Source organism: Spea bombifrons, chromosome 8 (assembly GCF_027358695.1).
Source record: "Spea bombifrons isolate aSpeBom1 chromosome 8, aSpeBom1.2.pri, whole genome shotgun sequence".
Taxonomy (NCBI): domain Eukaryota; kingdom Metazoa; phylum Chordata; class Amphibia; order Anura; family Pelobatidae; genus Spea; species Spea bombifrons.
Genome location: NC_071094.1, coordinates 25,538,956 through 25,562,526, shown reverse-complemented (window position 1 = coordinate 25,562,526; position 23,571 = coordinate 25,538,956). Strand labels below are relative to the sequence as shown.

Sequence of the window (23,571 nt, the reverse complement as noted above, 5' to 3'; positions counted from 1 at the left end):
AAAAAACTAGGTGGTAGGGCTAAATAAATACGAATGCCGGAAGATATGGACTGAAATACAGAGTTGGTATTGCATTTCCCTTCAAAGATGCTCAACTAAAACATTCCCTAGTTCTGCTGTATTCCCAAACCAGAAAAAAAGTTACATCTTGTAAGATGTTGTTTCCCTCTAGATTGTAAGGTCTTTTGAGCTCACCTGTTGAACAGCGACAGAATAGGATGGCATTATATAAAAACATTAATAACCTTATTCATTATTTGTGACAGGAACACTTACAGTTGTGAGGAAAAAAAAGTATACCCTCTTTTAATTCTATGGTTTTAAATATCAGGACGTAATAACAAACTGTTCCTTAGCAGGTCTAAAAATTAGGTAAATACAACATCAGATGAACAACAACACATGACATATTACACCGTGTCATGATTTATTTAACAACAATAAAAAGGCAACATGGAGAGGCCATGTGTGAAAAACTAAGAACATCTTTACTGCTTCTATAAGAATTAAGATTCTAAGTAGCATATGGGGGCTGCTAATCAAATGCCCTTTTTGACTGATCATCAGCAGGTGTGACTACCTCCAAGTTTTAGCAGCTTGCTTGTCTGAAGCATTCAGGTGTGTGTTAACACAATGTCATGGAGGAAAGACATCAGCCATGATCATCATTGCAAAGTCCATCATTCTACAGTGAGAAAGATTATTCAAAAGTGGAAAACACTCAAGACAGTTATTCTCCCAGGAGCGGACTTCCAAGCAAATTCACACCAAGGTCAGACTGGGCAATGCTCAGAGAAATTGCAAAAAAAATCTGAGTTAAATCTCAGATTCTACAGGCCTCAGTTAGCATGTTAACGTTCATGACAATACAGATAGAAACAGACTGAACAAGTATGGTTTGTTTGGAAGGGTTGAATGGAGAAAAATAACATGGCAGCACGGTTTAGGTTTGCAAACTTACATCTGAACAAACCATAAGACTCCTGGAACAATGTCCTTTGGGCAGACGAGACCAAAGTGAAAATGTTTGGCCATAAAGCTCAGCCCCACACTTGGCGAAAACCAAAAACAGCATATCAGCACATACATCAAATCAAGCAATAACATCAAATCAAGCACTGTGGCGGAGGGGTGGTGATTTGGGCTTCTTTTGCAGCCACAGGACCTGGGAACCTTGCTGTCATTGAGTTGACTATGAATTCCTCTGTATACCAAAGTATTCTAGAGTCAAATGTTAAGGCCATTTGTCCAACAACTAAAGCTTGACCGAACTACAACAGGACAACGATCCCAAGTACACCAGTAAATCTACAACAGAATGGCCAAAAAGAAACTAATAAATGCCCCCTTATGAATAAAGGTTTATGTCCCTTAAATGCTATGCAATACAGTGACAAACAAACCAATGTCTGGTGACAATAATCTAAATAAAAAGTTAAAAGGCACTGCAAACATGCTTACAGACTAGACTAGATTATTTTCAGTGTGTGTTTGTGTATATAGTGGCCATTTCATTTTGTTACCCCTGGTTTTTACACCTCAGTACCTCTTCACATGGAAGGTACGTTATTGAATAAAATAATCTGCAAAAGACTTTGTTATAAGAAACTCCTCAAAAATGTGGATCGCTTATTTGAGCAGATCACAGGAAAACACTGTTTGGAGCCAAGCAGCCTGCATAGGATCCATAGGAAATATAAAGGTTAAATGCACAGGATATTAGAATCTCTTATAAGAACAAACATCCACAGGCAACTGGGAACTAACGTCAGGTTCAAACAGAGACATGGAAAATACTGAATACAAGAATAATAAATACAGAATACACTCCCCATTCTTTTACCGTGATGGGTGGCAGGAGATAGCATTTCACCGGGTGCTATTAACACAACACCTCCAGTTATAAAATGATGGAGGGTCATAGCTAAAGCCAGTTAGTATATAGAGATTCAGAAGATGGGGCTTATGTAGATCAATCATTAGCGCAAATAGCGCACAACACTGGCATTAAGTGGCCACAATTAGCCCCACAAGGCAGTCAACAGACTCAAGTCCTAGGGACAAGCCTCCAAAACACACATGTATAGTGTTGAGGAATACAACTGAACTGTGTAAATCAATAAGTAATATTAATATGCATATGGAAAACCTTTAGTCCATTTTAACAGTTTTTGTTCTCAAATAACGACATCATTCTGTAGATGATTATCACTGCTTAGATTCACTACATTATTATGCAAAGACATGATGCAATTTCTCTTTCAAGTAGATTTAACAGACTGCACTCGGGCCACGGACAGAGCTCTATATTCCACCACTTTAGTCCTGTGGGCTTATAACACCCTAAGTTATGCAAAAAAAAAAATAAAGTTATCAAGGTTTGTGAACCGAGATCTTCATGTTGAATGTACAATTACCCCACCGCAAGTAACCCCATGGGTCTCTAGCTCCAATAACTTACTTTAATTACTGTTATTTCCATGGCTGGAAAAATAATAAATACTATATGTCTTATTAGCTTCCTCGTAATCACTACTTAAAACAAACTGCTAGCTGCCACTCTCTATCCCATGCTTACAGTGCTTAATAAGCTGCAGATCCAGGGGTTTCTTCATGTTGGTGTTTAACCCTTTGTGGGCCGCCGAGAGCACTTATACCATGCTGGAAGTTTCTCATGCCTTTCCTCTCCCCTGTGGTACAGGGAACTGTTAACGCCTCTGCACTCACCCATTACTCATGCAGCTCATGTCAAGCTTCAATCCTCTAATTGGATCATGATGGCGGAATGCGCTTCTCATTTTTTTATTAGCAATGGAGAACTGAATCAGTACCAGATACTGTCTATAGTGCGTCGGTTTTCCATGTTTTCAAGTATTTTTTTAACTTTTTCAATTTTGTGAAAGGGAGCGACAGTACAAACGGCCCTATCGTAAACAGGACTTCATTATGTGAGAGAGATACACCAAGGGTAGTAAAGACTAAAACTCTCCATTTTACTTTACACTCCGGTATAGGAGTAAGCAAACACTAGCCTTAATCTAATGGTTGCCCTGAGCCACCACAGTTTTAGTTCACCAGCTGCTGGGTGGTCACCATTCTAGCAGTTCAGCTATTGTGCAATTTCTATCTTTAATATACCGTATATACAATATGCAATGCAAAGGAATGGCGGAGGGTTTCCTCATTGAGTAAAAAAAACTGTAACAAACCCTTTGTTATTCTTTCTACAGTAACCTAACAAAAATAAGTAATCATATTCTGTACCCAGAATGTGTAAGTTTCTGTAAAATGGATCTGTAAAATGAGTTCCTCATTTAAAATGAGAGATAAATTGAGCCTCTTGAGTTCCATTTTCACAGTTTCCCCTCCGCAGAAACAAAACAAAAAATATGGTTCAATTACATAGTGCATTTTAATGTAGACCATATCTAATAGAGTTAGAAAAAAGAAAAAAAAAAGGAGGAAAAATAATATTCAAGGCATGAGCTTGCACACATGGCATAAACGTGCAGCTTAAACAGTAACAGACCCTTGTATCCAGTACTGCATAACAGGGCCGGACTGGCCTACCAGGGAAATTCCCCCGTAAGCCAGCCCTAAGAAATCTGCAGCTGAGGTAACATGGTGCAAAAAGGTGAATGAATGAGTGAGTGAATGTACAAATGTTTAGGGGCAGAGGTAGAACAGGCAGGCTAATTAGGGGAAAAGGGGGCACTGTGAGACATAATGCTTGTGAAGTTGGGGTGCTCTGAAGCAATTTTTGCACCGGGGGCCCTGTGGTTTCTAGTTACACCCCTAGTGTGGCATGTGGGCACATGAGCTTCACCACGCAAAAAAATATATGGGGGCTGGTGTCCAAATAGTTCCAGGTCTGCTTTTTATTCCCACTCCAGCTCTGCTGCATAGGCACTACAGTGCATGTACTTTCGCTCTTTAAAACCAGACAGGTCCCCATAACGTTGGTGAAAATGTGGTTGATATGTAGTCGATACTGAGTAATCAGTGACGGAGTGTTAGAAAAGAGCAGTTTAAAAAATTTCCCAGAGGTTAAAAGTGCCAAAGCTGTAGTATACATCTGCTAGTAATGGCACGAGCCAGAAGATTTTGATAAATAATGCCATACGACTATTGCTAAATATCAATATAATATACAACATAACTGGAAGTATGTATACAGGGCAGATGTGATTGTTATTGTGGTTTGTCTACTTTAACCAGTTTGCACAAACTGCCCTTTATTTATAAGCTCCCGGCACACCTGAAAGCATAGAATTAGTAGAGGCAATACATTATTGGCAATTATAGCTGTAACTGCTTAGTACTGTAATACATAGAACCCAAGGTAATAGTCGTTCCCACTTCATAAGTGGTAAACTGGAATAAAGCTGCCTACTTCATCAATGGCAACTGTGGCCACATGGTCGAATGTAAAATCAATACCTAGACGGGGAGACGTGACGCGGTTTGCTTCTATGAGAACTATAAAATATTTATACTTTCCAGTCACATCTGTAAGTGTCATGCAAGAGAAATGTCATAGATATACCCAAGATGTATGGCTTAAATGGATTGGAAGGCCAGGCATTAACCCTGGCAAGTGTTAAAGAATTTAAACTAGTTTTATTTTAGGGAGTCAGTGAAAAATATAAACATTAAAAAGGTTTCTCCTTTTCTTCTGCTTACTATGGTGCCATGAAAGAAAAATGGAGAAGAAGAGCAACGTCATTTAACCAAATACCTACAAACCAACCACAACTCTAAATGCCAATACCCAGGTGATAAGTAGCTGAAAGACTGATGTGTTGGCCGTACGAGCACCAAAACAAAACGGCAATACAACATCCCCTATCACGTATTATTAAAATAAAAATAAAAATGACTGCAATACTTCCTAAATCAAGCCTTTCCTTTCTGTAAATAGAAGCATCGGAGTACAAGTCTTATTAATGATTAGATCTGCACTCATTTCTCACACAGATCTGTCAAAACAGTTTGCATATAACAGTTTGTTATATTAACACTTTAGTCTACTTTAGTCTTTGAGTTACGTGGAGCGGCTGGGTAGTGGGAATCAGGTAAGTGAGTTGGTATTCTGCATTTCTGATGATGGGTGTAGGCGCACATAACAATGAATTCATCTAGCTACAAATATTGTTCACTTTTCTGCCGGCTGCCTCCTGACGTTAGTTATGCAGCACTTCCAGAAATGCACGCATGTGCAGATATTGTACCTTCTCATTCATATGCTTTCCTAGCATTTTCTTAAACAGGTCGTTTTCATTTGCTTTCGATTTTTAAATTACCCATTAAACATGACGGATTCCACAAAAAGCCACATTTCAGGGTAATCTGATACCGGGGATTACAGCAACACATAAAACCTCAAACAGTTAATATATTTGTTGTAGCAACTGTACTTTATAGCTACTCTGCTTGTTAAACAATCTCCTGCCACATTCCACCAGGGGACAAACTACATTTTGTATTGTAGCTAATGTCATTTTTTGTGTGCTACAACGTAACTAATCTTACTTAGCAAGCTTTATGGACGGTACACAAGAAGCTTAGCGTCTAGTTGCTGAGTGAGGTATAAGGGGAGTTAACGTCTTTTTTTTATAAAAGCAACTACCAACATGTCTCCTTATTTTGGAAGCTCAGAGGCATTGCTCTGTTGGGTGCCAGACATTGGGCGTCCATTGTTTATATGCAAAGCTTGGGAAACGAACGTCTTTAAACTAAAACACAAGGATTAGCAGTTGGCATCGGATCAAGAACATTAGGGATGTTCAGTTCCATCTTGCAAACATCCAGATATATATTCTGGGATTGTGGTATGCAATGACTTAAGAGTCCCTTCATAAGAAGAAGCCATCAAGCTCATTCCTAGCAATCCAACACTTAATGCTGTTAGCCAATAACAAAGACTGACACTGGTTGTCCTTGTTTAACCCCTGTAAAGGTTCTGCAAGGAACCTAGAGGCACTTGTATTCCTCAAGCCAGTAATGTAACCATTATAGTATTTTCTGGTCATTTAATTTGATATTAAAATGGTCTAACAGACGACTACCGTAAACAAATTTGTTTACATAGTTACTTCAAACTACTAACTAAATATAAATCTTCATGAATCATTAAGTTTTCACTCAGTTTTAGTTGCGGTGTCTGTGTATATTGTGTAATATTCCCAATAAACAACAAATACTCACCACCGATTTAAAGCATTTCTAGAAACTCTTGACTTGTCTACATACCATAAACAATAAGATGATGTATCGTTAAAAGTCCAGAGATCATTTTGATCATCATGTGCTCTTAATTCAGACTTTATTACAGTTATATCCAATAACCCTGGATAGCCAGGGTGGAAAAGGTAGTTGTGTGACAGTAACATGAAACATACCCAAGCATAATCTTGTCAACAAGGCCAAAGTTTTTAAACATTTGTATGGAGAACATCGTAAAGACAGGGGGGGTTTAGAGAAGGAGACATAAGAGGCAAAGCTACAGTAAAGAGATGTGAACAGAAAACACAAAATAGTGGATAGTTATTAATGAGGTGTGGACTTTTGTGTTTGACGTCTCACGGCACAGATTGGTTGTACATGGTCTCAATGAAGTAATCACAGATATAATTGCAGCTGTTAGTTGAACTGATATTTTGCGCGGTAAGTTGAGCTGTGGGTTACACCAAAAGTCAACCTTCATTTTAACTTCAATTCCTTAACAAGCAACTCATTTTCCAGAACTAGATCAGAATAGAGGCAGTAGAGCAACATGACTTATCGCAATGGGGCCACCTCTACAAAATGTAGTGCAGAGAATTACTTAGAATCAACTGCATTCACAGTGGAGGATCACTAAATGGTGAAACTGCTCTGTAACAAGGGTGACGCTAGGGGTGGGCTAAGGGGGCTAATGCCCCGAGTGTTCTGGTGGGAAGCTCCATGGGGATACCTTGGCACTTTTGCCCCCGTAGGGCGCATAGTACAAGTGGTACCGCTTTCATACAAGGAGGGATGCCCCAAGCACACAAGTAAGCTGAAAAGCACCTGGGTGAAGGTATATAGCATCTATCCAAGTAAAATGTTTAAATGTTTTTTTTTGCTTTTATACATTTTAAAGAAATAATACATTGTTATTCATGATACTCGTGGTACTCTTGTGTAGGGATGTTCATATTCCCTCAAATTACAAAACTAACTATATCCTGAACATAATCCTGCAAAACTAATCATTGATCTGCGTTATGTTGTTGGAACATTCCTAGGAAGCATATGGAACTCTACAAAATGTTTGGAAAGACATCTGTTTGCATGTAGCAGGAGGATGCACAGGTGCGGGAGATTCCTATAGCAGAACCTATTATCTGGGGAAGAAATCAATTTAAGAAAAGGGCCAATTTAAGACAGGGCCATCTCTGCTGTTTAAAGGACCCCAGATAAAGTACCATCCTAGTCAATAGTTTGCCATGCCATTGCAGCAAACTATGAAGTTGCATTAATTTTGATGACATCACATTAGCTGTTAGAAGGAACCATCTTAAAATTCAGAGACAGATGAACACTGTAAATAGACTTATTTCTCATTGAGGTTTTTCTTTGTCTACTTAAAAAGGTCAAACCGGCAGAGGAATAAAATGACTTGCCAGGCAGAGATATTAATTTTTCACCATTCACCATTAAGTATTTAATTGAATAAGTCTGTTTTTGCAGTGCTTTGAACACTGTAATCACATTAGTAGTTTAGTACATATCTCTTGTCCTAATAGGAAGGCGGATGACATCTTGGTTCAATAACCAGGAAAGAAGTAAAGTTAAATCCCATATGATGCCTCTTATGAAATCATAGATCACTGATAACTGCGGAAATATATCTGCTCCCCTTTTTTACTGAAATACAAATCTGCTCTTCTGCGCTAGGAACTGAAAGAAAAAAAAACGTTCCGTAAATATTTTACGTTAAAGAAAGGGAGTTTACAGCGGAATATGTTATCATAGCACGCCGACAAACATATACAGGCCTTGCTCCAAAAGTCTTTGAGTTAAACATAACATCAGCAATCCAAAATGCCAGCTAATATATGAGCTATGGTGAATCAGATGGGGTGGAGATAGGATATCATTGTCCAGAACAAAAGAGGGGAAAATCTGGATGACAATTACTCATGGTCTCTAGAGGATTGAATGCGAAATGGAAGTTTCACAATCTGTTTATGCTTCAAATGAATTGTTTACGGGCAGAATTGTTCACCACATCTTCCATGAAGTTCGACTTTGATGTATGCATGCTTTCTTATTCTGGGTAAGGACGTGTATTTCTGACACAATACCCTTCAGACAATTTGTTTTGCAATATACAAAGGAAATCCTTTGGATATTTGTACTGTATTCGCTCTAGGTCTCTTTGATTTGTAATACAAAGTAGCCTTATCAGTGTAAAGAAAAAGAGTACGTTATTTTGCAGAATAGAGAATAAAAAGAATAGAAAAAAGGGAAATATATATATATATATATATATATATAATGTCACAAGAATTAAACACCCCACCAGTCAGCTGTTAGTACAAATTGGTTATTAAATATATTTTGAAACTGTGGAAAAATTCAGAAACGTCAATATGGGCAGTAAACAGCTTTTATACTCTACTTATTGATTTGTGGCACTTTCATAGTAATAAAAACTATGTCTGTCAATATTAAACTTCAACGTCAAAATGTATATGTTTACAATAAATTTATACATAAAAAACCCAAATATAATTATTTTAACCAATGAAAAAGGCTAAGGGTTCTGAAACTGTCATGCTTTCGTCTCCTATGTGACAGTTATAAGTGTCATTGATGCACTGGTGCAAAGATTATGGTTATGAAATACAGCAAATTATTTTACAATTTGATTTGTGACAAATGGATTCAAATATTTGTGACCTTAATGACAAAAACTATTGAAAAATTAAATGTATTACAAACCAGTCTTTTTTGTATATCATTGGAGCAAACGTCTTAACTTTTTGTTCTTGGAAGATTTTTCATTTAAATTAAAAGGTACCCCCCCATGCTAAGTCAAGACCCACCTTTGGTGGATGTTGCTTGGTTCTAGTAGCCAGTATAGGAAAGGAGTATGAGAAGGAGAGCACTAATTGCAATTATACTAGTTCTGGTCCCAAAATGTAAAAAGCCTCCTTAACAGATGACTACAAAACAATTACACTTATTGGCAAAAACACACAAGTTACAGATATTTTTATAAATTAAATTTTGTTAAGCCAAAACCTCAAAATGGATGTTTCCATATGTTTTGGAACAAAAACACATTAAAAAAACAGCTTTTCTGGCACTTTCTAGCCAAACAATGGTAGAACATAATTTTTTAGATCAGCAGCAGTGCTAGGAGTGGGTGGTTGTAATGAGATGACCCCGCCACCACCTCTCTATCCCATTAACTGAGAAAGTAACAAATAACAAGCCAAAATGAAATGGGTCTTCAATACTCTCTGCTTATTATAATAATCCTCTAGTTCTCTGGAGCAGATATAAATCACTTTTTAGCCTTATTTCATTCTAAAGTATGAATTCCCCACGATATTGCGTAGGATTTAATGTCTAAGACTTCATGGCTCCATTTAATATCCAGATTATTTATTGCCCCTTTTCATGAATGCAGCTTTTAATTTCACAAAAAGTAATTTTACCCTAGGAGGACCACACAGATTTCTTTGTTTGAGGTTCTATAGCAACATTTTTCATGTTCGAGGCGCCTACGGTATCCGGAAAAGGCGCTAATTTCAACAGCAGCTGTGTCCAAGCTCCTTCCCGCTGCGCAGCATAGACCCCTAACAGCGTATGTCCTTAAAATGTTATATAAAACACACAATATATATCTATATATATCTATATATCCAAACACTCATATTTTAATGTTTCATCACGTTGTAAGAATCACAGAACAAAAAAATAACTAAAAAGAATATATGTTCCTCAGGTCATGAGCCTCAAACAATTCCCAACTCAATGCAATATCTGAACCATAACCAACCTCCATTACCCTCAAATGGTTTAGAGCGAAAGGTTAGTTTACTTTTGTTTTAACCTTTTATGTTCTTTAAAACAGTTAAACATTTTTTTTTTAAAACTCTCCCAGCATCAGTATTTTGAAATAGAAAAATATAGAAGTAAATGAAACATTAAACATAACCTTTATATTGGCTGTTTTTGTATTCTGTTGTTCCCAGTTGTTTTTCTTACTATATTTTTATAATGCACAGGAAAAAGATAATCATTTTTTGCTCTGAGAAAGACCTAGTTGTCAACAGTTATTTTTAATACTTCTTCCTAAAAAATCGTTTCTAAACAAACCAGTATTCATTAAGCCACACATTTGCGGAACTGAATACTTCCACTCGTTGACTTTACATTGTATTTTAAAAGGTCCCAGTGCGTCTCTCCTACAGCTGGACCTACATTATGCATCTTTATTGTGATCACCATCTCCTAGAATGTATTAATCATTTTGTAAATCCAGCTCATCTCTTCTTCCTGAAGTAGTTTGCTAACTTTAGCACATTGCCCAGTAAAAGCAGGGAGTCGAAATGTTCAAATGTTTTTGCGGTTCATGAAAACATTATTTTGTTACCAGACCAGAATCTGTGTGTATCAATCTTTTTTTCTGTATTGTGTCCCGATACTGTGTGTTCATATATGTTACAAAACAGATCCCAATGATGCAATGCATTCAGCATGCATGTTACAGATATTACATAAGAGGTAAAATGATGCAATTGATAGAACATGTAAATGGTTTTAAGTGTGTTGCCAGCCAGGAAACCTAAAACCGGTTACTATGGTTCACAAATGATTATAGTCCTTTTGTAAAGTACCGGTTACGTACCACAATGAGTACAGTCTGACTTTATTATTCGTTCCGTAGGCATCCCACTGCAGCACCTCGGGTAACATGTTATTTACCGTTATTTTTATAAAAAGGTCATATTATTTTTGGAAATCATGACTTTACATGCTACACTGGTATCCCCTTCTGCTTTCTTGGCTGCAGCTGAGAAGACCAGACATCAGGGAGAGGACACCTTAAAGATCATGAAACCTTTGTGGATATTACATTTTGACTGTTTTCTGGGCTGCTCACTACATACATATATTCCACAGGTGTCTGCAATCTGCGTTCTGGAATGTTTTCACTTTTTGGGATATGCATTGACATTATTTACATTACACCACCAAATATACCTTATTTTACTACTTACTGCGATTACCAGATCTAGAGCGGTTCCTAGAGTTGGTGTATAGTATTCTAGGTTATGTACAGTTTGTAAAAGGTTGTAAAATCAGGAAGAGTTACCAAGACCAGGAGTAGCTGCACATACTGTCTACAGATGCACACTCACAGCTTTGTGCTACTAAACACTCAAATGACACAATTTGTTTTTATGCCTTAAAAATACATCCCATCCATGTGCTGATCTCCCGTGTTTACAAGCACTTGAATTAAAAACTCCACATGCAATAAAATTTCTGGTCCCCAACAATGTGCGTAAAAAATAAAAGAAACTCCCTTCATACAAAAACACAACAGAACTCAACTTTTACTGTCAGATCCCCCCCCCATAATTAATTTCTGGTTTATTTGCCAGAATCCTGGGCCAAAGTATCAATGTAAAGTACAAGATGGTTTTGACAATGCAGATTGACAGAATTCTGTGTTTGCGATGAGGGATTTCTGAGTTACATTTGGTGGTAGTGTTAGCATCAGCTTGTGGAAGGCGTTTGAAGATGCTGTTCCGCTTAGGCAACACATTGAGCTCACAAGTATGTTAAAACAAACATTAGATCTCTCACATTATTCTTTCCACAAAATGTTTACTCTTATAAAAAATTAGAAGCTTTTAAGAAACCCTTTCAGTTGCCTTGGTAACAACCTTTCAGCGCACGCTTTTGCGCCACATGACAAATAAGCGTTCTGGGCAAAAATATGGATCAAGCTAAATTTGAATAATTAAATGAAGGGTTTTGACATTTAACTGTAATTGTAATAAAGGGCTGGGCAGCTTGTGCCTTTTCACTTCTTGCAGGATTTCTTTGCTTTCCCTTTGGCTTATGGTGTGCCCATCACAAAGAAGACTTCGAATAGGATGTCCCAGTCCTCCTTGTCAAAGTTATACAGCCAAAGCGGATGCGGGATGAGCCTGGATCAACAATCTTTACTGCCAAAGAGAGGGGCTAAGAAAAACCGAGGCCATAGGAGATTTAACAGCCTTTTTGGAACACGATTGTGTTTGTATTTGGTGGTTTTACATGGTAAAACGTGGTAGCCACATCTTTAGTTAAATAAAAAATCATGTAACAGAAGCATTAGTAACTCACACAAGCACACCTTACTCCAAGAGGCTCTTGACCTAGACGCAAGTTTTTTTTACCCCTGGCAAAACCCATGAACTACGGCTCAATAAAAGAAATGTTTATATAGTAAAAATAGCTTGTATTACATAACTACACACAGACACACACCGTTCTAATTCATTATTAGCAGCTGGCTGAAGGGTTTATTTATCCAACAGAGAGTTCTGCAAAATGTGGTAAGGTTGCCTTGGGGAAAGCGTCCCGTTCTGGCTCTTGAAGTTACTCTACTGCTAAAAGTGCTTCCGCCTTATGCTGCGAGGACCTTTGGGCAGGGCTTCATATCAAGTTGTTAAGCGCAAAAAAAACTATCCAACAGTGACACCTAAAAAAACAACATCGATGACATCATATCCCAGTGCCAGGGAGGTAAGCAACACACTTGTTCAAATACCGTCACTGTCTAAAATAGATCTGTCACAAGAGTATACCGAAACACTTACTGAAATTACAGTGTTTGGAGGGAAGAATTATCTGCACGCTTTGCTTACAATGCAGTTGTCGGCTTATCAAGGTCATGTCTGTAGAGTTCTCCGTATCCCTTGTTCTAGCATGACCAAGTTTCATCTTCTGCAAAATGTGTTTCATGTAAAAGTTTCAACTGCAGCATTCCAAGGCGAGGAAGGGGTTAATCAGATGCATGTTACAGATGCTACAAAAAACCATGGCGTCCCAAATTAAGTAGCGTTAATGTATTACTTGGGGAGGGATCCTAAACTACTGAAAAGTTTAGAAAATATTATAGGGACTCTGACACCAAAAATAAACAGTACATTAATCAACAGAACATGAAAAATGCCTATATGCTGCGTTAACATTTTACGCAGACCATATGGCACTTTTAAAGTTAGCTGCCACAATTGATTTGTATTTGCACTTCCATTTCTTGCCTCTTCTTGCCTGCGGGAAATGTATCTCAGCATTGAAATGACATCCTCACTGCTCGCTGACTGGCAACACAACGACTCCATAAAGCTTGTTATTTGATTTATAGTCAGTAAAGGTCCTTAAGCACATGCTGGGAACTGCTGAACTAGTAGTGGATGGTCATGTGTGTCACGAGTGCCCATCTCCTACAATAGCCTGGTAGCCCAGAACCTGAGGCCCCTAGGCACATGCTTAGTGTGTTTGATGGATAATCTGGCTCTGTTTGTAGTGTAGAAAACAGAAAATAGAAGAGACTTTTAGGAGTAGCTAAACAAAACTGGCTTTCAGGTGGGTTAAAATAATTTGTTCAAATTGTATTATAAAATAATAATAATAATTAAAACATGGTGTGAATTTTACAAATAAAAACAAAAGCAAATTTGCCAAAAAAGATAAAACTGTGCAGCCACAAAAATACATGTAGACCCAACACAGACAGTATTTGTTAAACAAATAAAAAAGCAAAAAAGTACAGTGCAATATTTAGGATTTTTAAAAAAAATATAATCTAGCACTAAAGGTAAGCTGTTTTACGCGACCTGTTTATTGTTTATAACAATACTTAGCAAATGCATGGTCAGCGTTTCTATCTAAAAGTCAACTATGGCTTTCGTACAGACATTATATTCAAAGCCACCGTATCCCACAGCACAGATGTTAGAGGAAAAGCAAACAAGAGTTTGGATACATGGGAAACAGAAGGGGTCCTTCTGCCGATGCACTACAGAGGTTGTGACAGCCTGAAAAGCAATCAGGGCCTGGGAAATGTTTTTATAAAAAACCATATATTTGGGAGGGTCGGATTAGTAGCTACTAAGTGGTTCATATAAAATATTTAAAAACTTTAAAACCAGAAGCTCATATGCGCTGAATGTAGAGTGTGAACCAGAATAAATACTACATTTTTAATACTGGGCACAAGACATTACTCTTCCCTGATTACATAACCAGCACCTGTTTTGGAAGTAGGAAGCCACACCGCGCAGGAGTGCCCAATGTTACGGCACCCCTAGGCATGATCTCAAATGGAAAAATCCTGCCTGTTGACATGGAAACAAATGAACAGTCTGCTGTTAAGACTCAGTCCTTAACCAGTCCATTAGCCTCTACCATTTCTATTGGAAGGCTGTTCCATTTATTAACCACTATCTAGGTAAAGTAAAACTTCCTTATATTTGAGCTCTGATCCCTCGTTCTGACAATTCTCCTTCTTTTAACTAAAGTCTCCTTCTGTACGGTAAGAATGTCAATGTTTCTATGACATTAGCCCTCTTGAACAAGAACAGCCTGCAGCTGGAATACCTTCTCTCCACCTGTTATTAGACTCAAATAATATTCATCATGGTAGCAGACATTATTTCCTTTTTATCAGTGTAACCCTTTGCTGTTAAAACAGAACCAGATATTCTTATGCAAGATATTAACAAGTCTGCCCCCCCCAAAAAAGACAGCGAAAAATAAAATGTTTTGAAAAACAAAAAAAAGAAATGCTGAAAACACAAACACGTATATATATATATATATTATATTGAAGAGTTTTAAGAATAATTAAACAATGTGTTAATCTTTAAATGATTAATATTATTCCCTTTAGAACATCTAATCTTGTAAGGTAAAACTAGCTCGAAGCCATGGCAGGAGGCGAGTCCAGTCCTGCTTTTCTACATTTTAATCTATAACAATCACTATATTCTAGATCTCCTGAAAAATAAACACCATAGCAAACTAGAACCAGATCCAGAGAGCTCAGCAGCACTTAAACACACTAACTAGGTGGCAAAACAGTGGTCATTGAACAATTCCCTGAAAACACAGATGGAATTCTCATAAACAGAAATTACAAACTATTTAGGGAAAACAGTTGAAGTGCTTTCCAGCAGAAGCGGTACACATTTTAAATTTCCTCAAACCTGCATGCAAAATGATCTATACATTAGTAAAAAAATTACTCCTGTTCAAGACAGGTTATAAAAGAAAATAAAAAATAGAAAAACTTTTGTGACACCATCATGACACGCAGGGTGTTTGTCATATTCTACATTCCTCTCAATTTTTTTTTTTTAACCTATGTAGGCGAGTGTACCATTATATTCCATAGAAGCAGCAATTTGCGTAAAATTCTACGTATCGCTCAGCTTTATTCTGGGAATCCACATCTCTTTGCCGCCAAGCAGGCAGGTTTTATGTCCCCAGAGGTCCTTCATAAACACCAAGTCATTTTTGCCCTACCTTGAGTTGAAAACCAGTTAATGTGGAATTAAAATGTATTCGATTGCAAAGAGAATCCCCCAATTGACAGATCTACAGCTACTACAACACAACATTTATAAAAGAAGCAATAAACAGTTACTGAATTACTGTTATCAGCAGGTAGTTGGGGCATATTTTAAACAACTGGGATACAACCAGATGTGACATCAAAATCATGCTTTACATACAATACGACACAAAATGAAAGATATTGTTTATAATAACTGAAAGTAAAATCTAATTGCTGCGTTGTGTGTAGGTGTAAGGATGTGGATAATCTGGAATGTGATAGTTCCCCCTTTAAAATATTTTCATTTTGGTAGATAAAACAAACATTAGCTAACGCAGCCACAGCGGATTCACACGGAGCGAGACTCGGCTACATTTCACCCCCTCTACAATTTAGCCCTAGAGTTTAGAGTTCATGCAAGACTGGCTCCATTATGTATTAAAATATTTTACTCTGGGACGTCCTTTAAATACACTTTAACCTTCCTCCAAAGCCTTTACAAAGACGGCAGAGGACGTGTGAAGTTGGGAAAATGTTCTTCATAAAGTCAAACCAGCTGTCCGAGACCCCCGCAACGACTGTTACGAAAACAAAACCTGTGTGGGAACACACTTAGAAGACCACATTCATGTGCAGATCAAGCAAATACTGAAAAGAAGAACAGACTCCAGAAGCAGCTTGTCGATGCCCCCTCTTTAATCATAACATTGTATTTTAACAAACGGGTCGTTTATTGTATGATTCCATTCAAATTAACAGAAAGTTTTGCAGCATTTTGATGCCTCTCCACCTTTTCACCATCTAAAGCATTGGACTCCTAAGAGAAACCTTAATATTTTTAACTAACTATCCACGGGTACCCTTACCAGTCTGACAGGCCAACCTACTTACTTACCTATTCTGAATAGGTGCCATTGGGCTAGTTGCCGGATCTGACAACAAAGGATAAATTCATAAACACACTTTCCCAAAGCCTGGGCATCACAGGGGAAAAGATGGCACACTGCATTGTTACAAACAGGAAGCTGCCATGATGTACTTTGTCCAAAGGTAACAAATATTTATGAGCTCACGGTCACTGGCACAAAACAGTCACCTGAACCAATCTGAAAAATCTCTTCTACCATGTTTAGCACAACCATTACATTGGCACCACTGTTGGCACAACCATTACATTGGCACCACTGTTAGCACATACCACAGTAACAGAAAAGGTCTCGTTTGGTGGCACATGTTTAATAAAAATTCAAGAACCAAAATTAGAACTTAATGTCTCCCGGCTATAATCAGATTTTACCCCGGAGTATCCAGGCTTGTTGCAGATGAAGAGTTCACCAGATCGCCCACCAAACTACTATGAATACAATGCATGCCATGAGCCTCCTGTATACAGTTGAAGCTCTCCTCGTGCCATACATTTCAAACATTTTTTCACTGGTCTGTAAGTGCAGATTTTCTAGATTTGCTATGTATACAGGAAGTGAAAAGACCCAGAATCCTTGGTCATTAAGTAGATCTTAAAGGAACAGCTATGTCATTTTATAAGCCTCAACAGCATTTATGACGTTGACTCCACACCTTCAAAACCCCCTTGACCCCCAGCTTGTCGAGTAGATGGCACAGATACGCTGTCCTTCAATACTTAACCCAACCAGTGTGAAAAATCACTGGAAATGCGCAAGCAAACAGGTAAAGCACATATTTTTCAATGACTGCAAAACCTGGGTATATCTGCGCCTTTAAGATCAAGATCTCATCTGCAAACCTGTGGTCTGGGAACCTAATGCCTTGAAAATGTGTTACAACTTTCATCAGCCTCAAGTATACCCCTCACATTTTTGTCAATATTTTATTATATCTTTTCATGTGACAACACTGAAGAAATGACTCTCTGCTACAATGTAAAGTAGTGAGTGCACAGCCTGTATAACAGTGTAAATTTGCTGTCCCCTCTTTGGTTTGTGCCAATGTCTAAACCTTGGCAACAAAAGTGAGTACACCCTTAAGTGGAAATTTCCAAATTGGTCTCAAAGTGCAATATTTTGTGTGGCCACCATTATTTTACCTGCACTGCCTTAATCCTCTTGGGCATGGAGTTCACCAGAGCTTCACAGGTTGCCACTGGAGTTCTCTTCCACTCCTCCATGACAACATCACGGAGCTGGTGGATGTTAGAGACCTTGCGCTCCCCCACCTTCTGTTTGAGGATGCCCCACAGATGCTCAATAGGGTTTAGGTCTGGAGACATGCTTGGCCAGTCCATCACCTTTACCCTCAGCTTCTTTAGCAAGGTAGTGGTTGTCTTGGAGGTGTGTTTGGGGTCGTTATCATGTTGCAATACTGCCCTGCGGCCCAGTCTCCAAAGGGAGGGGATCATGCTCTGCTTCAGTATGTCACAGTACATGTTGGCATTCATGGTTCCCTCAATCAACTGTAGAGCAACAATTCTTTTTTCAGATTCTTTTTTTCAGAGAGTTCTTTGCCATGAGGTGCCATATTGAACTTCCAGTGACCAGTATGAGAGAGTGTGAGAGCGATAACACCAAATGTAGCACACCTGCTCCCCATTCACACCTGAGACCTAACACTAACAAGTCACATGACACCGGGGAGAAGAAATGGCTAATTGGACCCAATTTGGACATTTCACTTAGGGGTGTACTCACTTTTGTTGCCAAGGTATTGAGTTATTTTGAGGGGACAGCAAATTTACACTGTTATACAGGCTGTGCACTCACTACTTTACATTGTAGCAGAGTGTCATTTCTTCAGTGTTGTCACATGAAAAGATATAATAAAATATTTACAAAAATGTGAGGGGTGTACTCACTTTTGTGAGATACTGTATATCCACTTACAAATTCAGTGACCTCATCTCAACAATTACTTGCAACTTTTAATATTATTAAAACTGCGGATACAGGCGTTACAGTGTGCCGGCTGTTTAACGCTAGAAATAAATATACTTATATTGAAAACACAGAAAGTACAGCTTGGGTGGCACGGACCTGTATGGTTAGTTATCCTTAAAGCTGAAAATGATTGTGCAATCGCTCAACTTTCTCATTGAGCGTTAGATCACTAGGAGAATGAGCTCAGTTCTTGGCACCCAGCTGTATTGTTTTTATTTTTACACTAGCGATTTCTGAATGACCATCTGTTGATGTTTTTTAGGCTAAATGTCAGGCTCTTACGGTGTTTATGACCTGAATACTTCTCAATGGCAAAAACACGGATGAAGGCTTGCTCCTCCGTTAATATAACAAGATGGTATCATACGGGCAAAGTATAAATAAATAAGCATTGCATACAAACAGTGCACTCTGCCATTCTTTCTGAACGTGCATTGGATTTCTATGATGTATATGAAGAGTGTAAGCTTGCGCTCTATACCTAATGTGTCGGTTTCACTTAGTCTGACAATTCTAGTTTTGTCATTCTCTTTGTATATACATGTAGAACTTAGTAAACTGCTGCAGTCTGCTGAATTTATTATCGTTTATTTATACTGTGCTGTTAAGCGGGAATGAGCACAATTACAAGTGAAAGTAGCCTACGCAATAAACTTTATAAATGACATGCTATTATTAATTATTATTATTATTACGCAGAATCATAGAACGTGTTAGAAGAGGAAATGGCTCACTGTAGCCTTTTCTGGTAAACAAGCACCGTGACTAATTGCTCCAATCCCTGGTTTACTAAAAACAGCAGCACAAAACAGCTTATATTAGCCTAAAATAGAAGCACCGTGCCACTTTTCTATGTATTATAGTTAGTGGAGCAAATGGAGACGTGTGGAGTGGAATATACACTTATTGCTCCAGATTTATTGTCTTCTTTGTTCCATTTATGAGCCAGTCTTTCAGCACTGCACCTCCGTACTATACTTTGCAATCACATAGCCAACAGATTAGGCCCTATAGCCCCGAGCAGAGCTAGCCAGTCCGTATCCTGTGTCTGGCAGACAAGCCTGGGAATAGTAGTTTAACAAAAGCTCGTGAGCCGGAGCCTGGATAATCCTGGCTTAAAGTCGGCCCGGCCAGAATGCTTTCAGTCCTGCAGAACGGCAGCGCGGACACAAAGCATGCAAGCGCTTCATACGCCCAACGTAATAGAACGAGCAAAAAAAAAAGATTCTGTTCCACCGACGCAGAAAACACAGCTTTAAACAAATTCATTTATGTATAGGCAGGTAATCACTAAATGTCTCTGAAGATTATAGGCGCTATACACAGGTATACACGCCGGCTCCCGGCACATGAATAGTGAGAAGCAGCTCGGGTTTCGCCTGATACTATAGCATGACGGAGGTGTGGGCCGCCCCACGGACGACGCATTCTTAGCTAATACCAGTAAAACATCTGCCTCCCCGATAGCAGATGGCATCATGTCGCATTCATAAGTGTATTCTTATTTATTGGTGCATTCGCTGTCACCTATCTGATCCAGCCCGCCGAGTGCCATGGGAGGGAGAGTGTCACGCTCTGGTCCATGACACCCACCGAACTTAATGAAGATATATGTAATATGAAGCATAACATGTAACGGGGCTGCAGGATAACTATCACCAGGAAAGGCTAAGAGATCTGAATTTGTGTATTTGTGATAGAAATGTTTAAATACATACAGGATGGAACTTTATTTCAGAGGAGAAGTGTTAGAACAAGAGGGTCAGTGGTTCAGATTGAACATAAAGAAGCAGAAGTGGTAAAGGCTAATACGGTGAGGGAATTTTAAAATGCGTGGGACAGGCATAAAGCTATCCCGAATCCAAGGACCGATTAAGGTCTGAGTCTTATTTCAGGAAAAATGGGCACACTGCTGTTTTATTCTACGTTTCTAGAATAAACGCATGTTGGAAGAAAGTGTGCGATTAACTGCCCCCCCCCAAGGCACGGCTGGACATACTTACGTAAAAGTTAAGTAAAATATTTGTAGAGGTTAATAAAAAATGGCTTAAGATGAGAAGTGACAAGGCGTCAGGCAACAGTTTCTATTAACATTAGGAAAGCAAGAGCTCAATGACCAGGTCCTCCTAATACACCCAGCTACATCCCAACTACCCCAAGGAGCGGACGCTTAACCCTGACATTATCCTAACGCAGCTCTCATTAAGATCAGGATTTTTGGGATACTAATACCAAAGATTGGGCTGGTTTAAAAAACGTCGCTACAAGGAAGGGACAAACAGGGGCTTATTTACTAACGGCACAGTTGACTTTGAGACTTTGCAGGACATTTGTGCCCTCTGCTCCTTATTTCGCTATTATGAAGGGCCAAAAAACTAGCATTCTCCAAGATGAAGGGCTAAGCTAGCCATGTATAATGCATAATTCAGAAGGTAAGGAGACTTGGATGAAGCCTTGCCGATTTAACTATACATAATACCGGGCCAGCCGAGATCTTTCTGCAGCAGAAGCTCAGCCATTCATAATGCACATCTACGGGGTCACGAAAAAACACCACATACAATAAAAACACAAGGCCTTTTAATTCAACACACAGCCCTCATTTCACGACTTAGAAAAGGGAACTAGAAACATAGCACAAGGTCACTTTTATGCGATAAATCATATTGTGATTGACGAGCAGGTATTAGGTGTTAGAAGGTGAGACACGTACTATCAGCATAGTGAAAGCGGCACCAACGCCAACCAGATGCTGCCAGCAGTAGAAGGCTTCAGACAATATATTATTATTATTACTATTATTATTAAGAGAGGTATAGGGCATTCCCCATTAATGTCTGCTTTTGTGTCAAAAGAATTGAAGAATGAGACATTTTTAGATGATTAAAGAGTTATTTCTTTGAAGGGCATTGATTCAGCACTACTAGGAATAATAGAGTAGGTGGAACAGCAGCTTTAATTCAGGACATAAGTGGTGCGAGAGTTTCATTTTCTGTTTATTATGTTAAGGATGTTCCTTTCTATGCTGGTCCTAGAGGTAAATGTATTCTAGCTGTGGGCATGCACCCCACCTCCTGTATTAAAGATGCGGATATATATGTAACCCATGCGTTATTATGACAGGGGGCTGATGACCGGTATATATGTGTGTGTATACATATCAGATGAGCAGTATACGCGTGTGTATAAGGCAGTGTAAACGTCCATACTATTAGTGATGGGGATACCTTCCTGTACCTCTACATATCCATTGTGTATGTTAGGAAGAAGCACTGCATGTGTGGGGGGTGTAAGCATGTGTCGGGGGGGTGTAAGCATGTGTCTGGCTGGGGGTAATAACATGCACTGGGGTGTAAGCATGTGTCGGGGGAGTAAACATGTGTCTGTCGGGGGGTATAAACATGCACTGGGGCGTAAGCATGTGTCGGGGGAGTAAGCATGTGTCTGTCCGGGGGTATAAACATGCACTGGGGTGTAAGCATGTGTCGGGGGAGTAAGCATGTGTCTGTCCGGGGGTATAAACATGCACTGGGGTGTAAGCATGTGTAGGGGGTGTAAGCATGTGTCTGTCTGGGGGTGTAAGCATGCGCTGGAGTGTAAGCATGTGTCTGTCTGGGGGTATAAGCATGAGTTGGGGGGTGTAAGCATGAGTCTGGGTGTAAGCATGAGTCGGGGTGTAAGCATGAGTCGGGGTGTAAGCATGAGTCAGGGGGTGTAAGCATGAGTCGGGGGGGTGTAAGCATGAGTCGGGGTGTAAGCATGAGTCTGTATTTGTTTGTAACATTTTGGGTATTAGGGAATACATGAAATGCGCCATAAGTCTGTGCAGTGATGAAAGGGGTCCTGCGAGAACCGGAGTATGAGGATGATGTGAAGGATTTGGGCGATTTATAAAGCTGGATCCAGAGCATTGTACCGTGTGATGCAGACAGACAGAGTGACGTGTGTCCGAAGTATGTGCGCAGGAGGCGAGATGTACCAAGCGCCAGGTACCAGGAAGAGGTGAGCGCGATGTCTGCGCACACACTGGGGAAGGGAGCGCTTTGTAACTCCCGGACACCCCGCGCCGACACGTGCACAACTCTCCGAAGGGAAAGGGGCTGAGAAGTGAACTCGAGGAAGTACCGGGACAGGTGGGAAGGTGCCCCGCGTGGGGCGATTACCTGTCTTGAAGTCCATGCCCTGTCCTTTGTTGCCCTCCATCTCCTCCTGAAGAATCACATAGAGGATCCCGAATGAGTTCTGGATGCCGAAGATGGAGCCGCTGCACCAGGTGGCCGCCAGCACCACCACCCAGCCGAAGCCTCCCTCGGGCGGCCTGCTTCGGACATCCTTCTCCCGGCTGCCCGGTCCGGGTGCCTCAGCGGGTACCGCCACCCCTTCCGGGGTTCCCCCAAGCAGGCTGTCCCGCATCCCCTGCTCTTCCCCCGGTGGCAGGTTCTCGTCCTCCTCCGCTTCTTCTTCCATCGCCTGGCTCTCCTCCTCTAGCAGCTCCCTCCCCGCTCTCCTCCCCTGTCCCTCCTCTCCGCTCCCTCCCCTGGTCTACCTGCTTGTGAAAGCGGGAGACAGACACTGCACCCTTTGCTGAACCGAGCTGTCTGGCAGGCTGTCTGCATCCGCTGCACGTTAAATACTCGGTTACCGAGTTTATCCCGAGCTGCCAGTCGCGCAGTCTTACCCTGCTGCCCACAGTGCTGTTACCCTGCTGCCCCTCCACTCTATGTTACTCTACTGCCCCTCCACTCTGTTACCCTACTGCCCCTCCACTCTATGTTACTCTACTGCCCCTCCACTCTATGTTACTCTACTGCCCCTCCACTCTGTTACCCTACTGCCCCTCCACTCTATGTTACTCTACTGCCCCTCCACTCTATGTTACTCTACTGCCCCTCCACTCTGTTACCCTACTGCCCCTCCACTCTATGTTACTCTACTGCCCCTCCACTTTGTTACTCTACTGCCCCTCCACTCTATGTTACTCTGCTGCCCAAAAAACTGTGTTACTCTGCTGCCAACAGTGCTGTTACCCTACTGCCCCTGCACTCTGTTACTCTAATGCCC

The 23,571-nt window shown here is 39.9% G+C and overlaps 1 protein-coding gene across 1 annotated transcript in view; it reads right to left on the bottom strand.

The window, feature by feature from the left end:
• Positions 1 to 23,004, bottom strand: part of SLC16A2 (solute carrier family 16 member 2) — a 58,466-nt gene extending 35,462 nt beyond the window's left edge. The window contains exon 1 of the mRNA XM_053473295.1: positions 22,674 to 23,004. Coding sequence (XP_053329270.1) covers positions 22,674 to 22,977 — 304 coding nt within the window. The 5' untranslated portion in view covers positions 22,978 to 23,004. The remainder of the gene's footprint in view (positions 1 to 22,673) is intronic.
• Between the last annotated feature and the right edge of the window lie 567 nt (positions 23,005 to 23,571).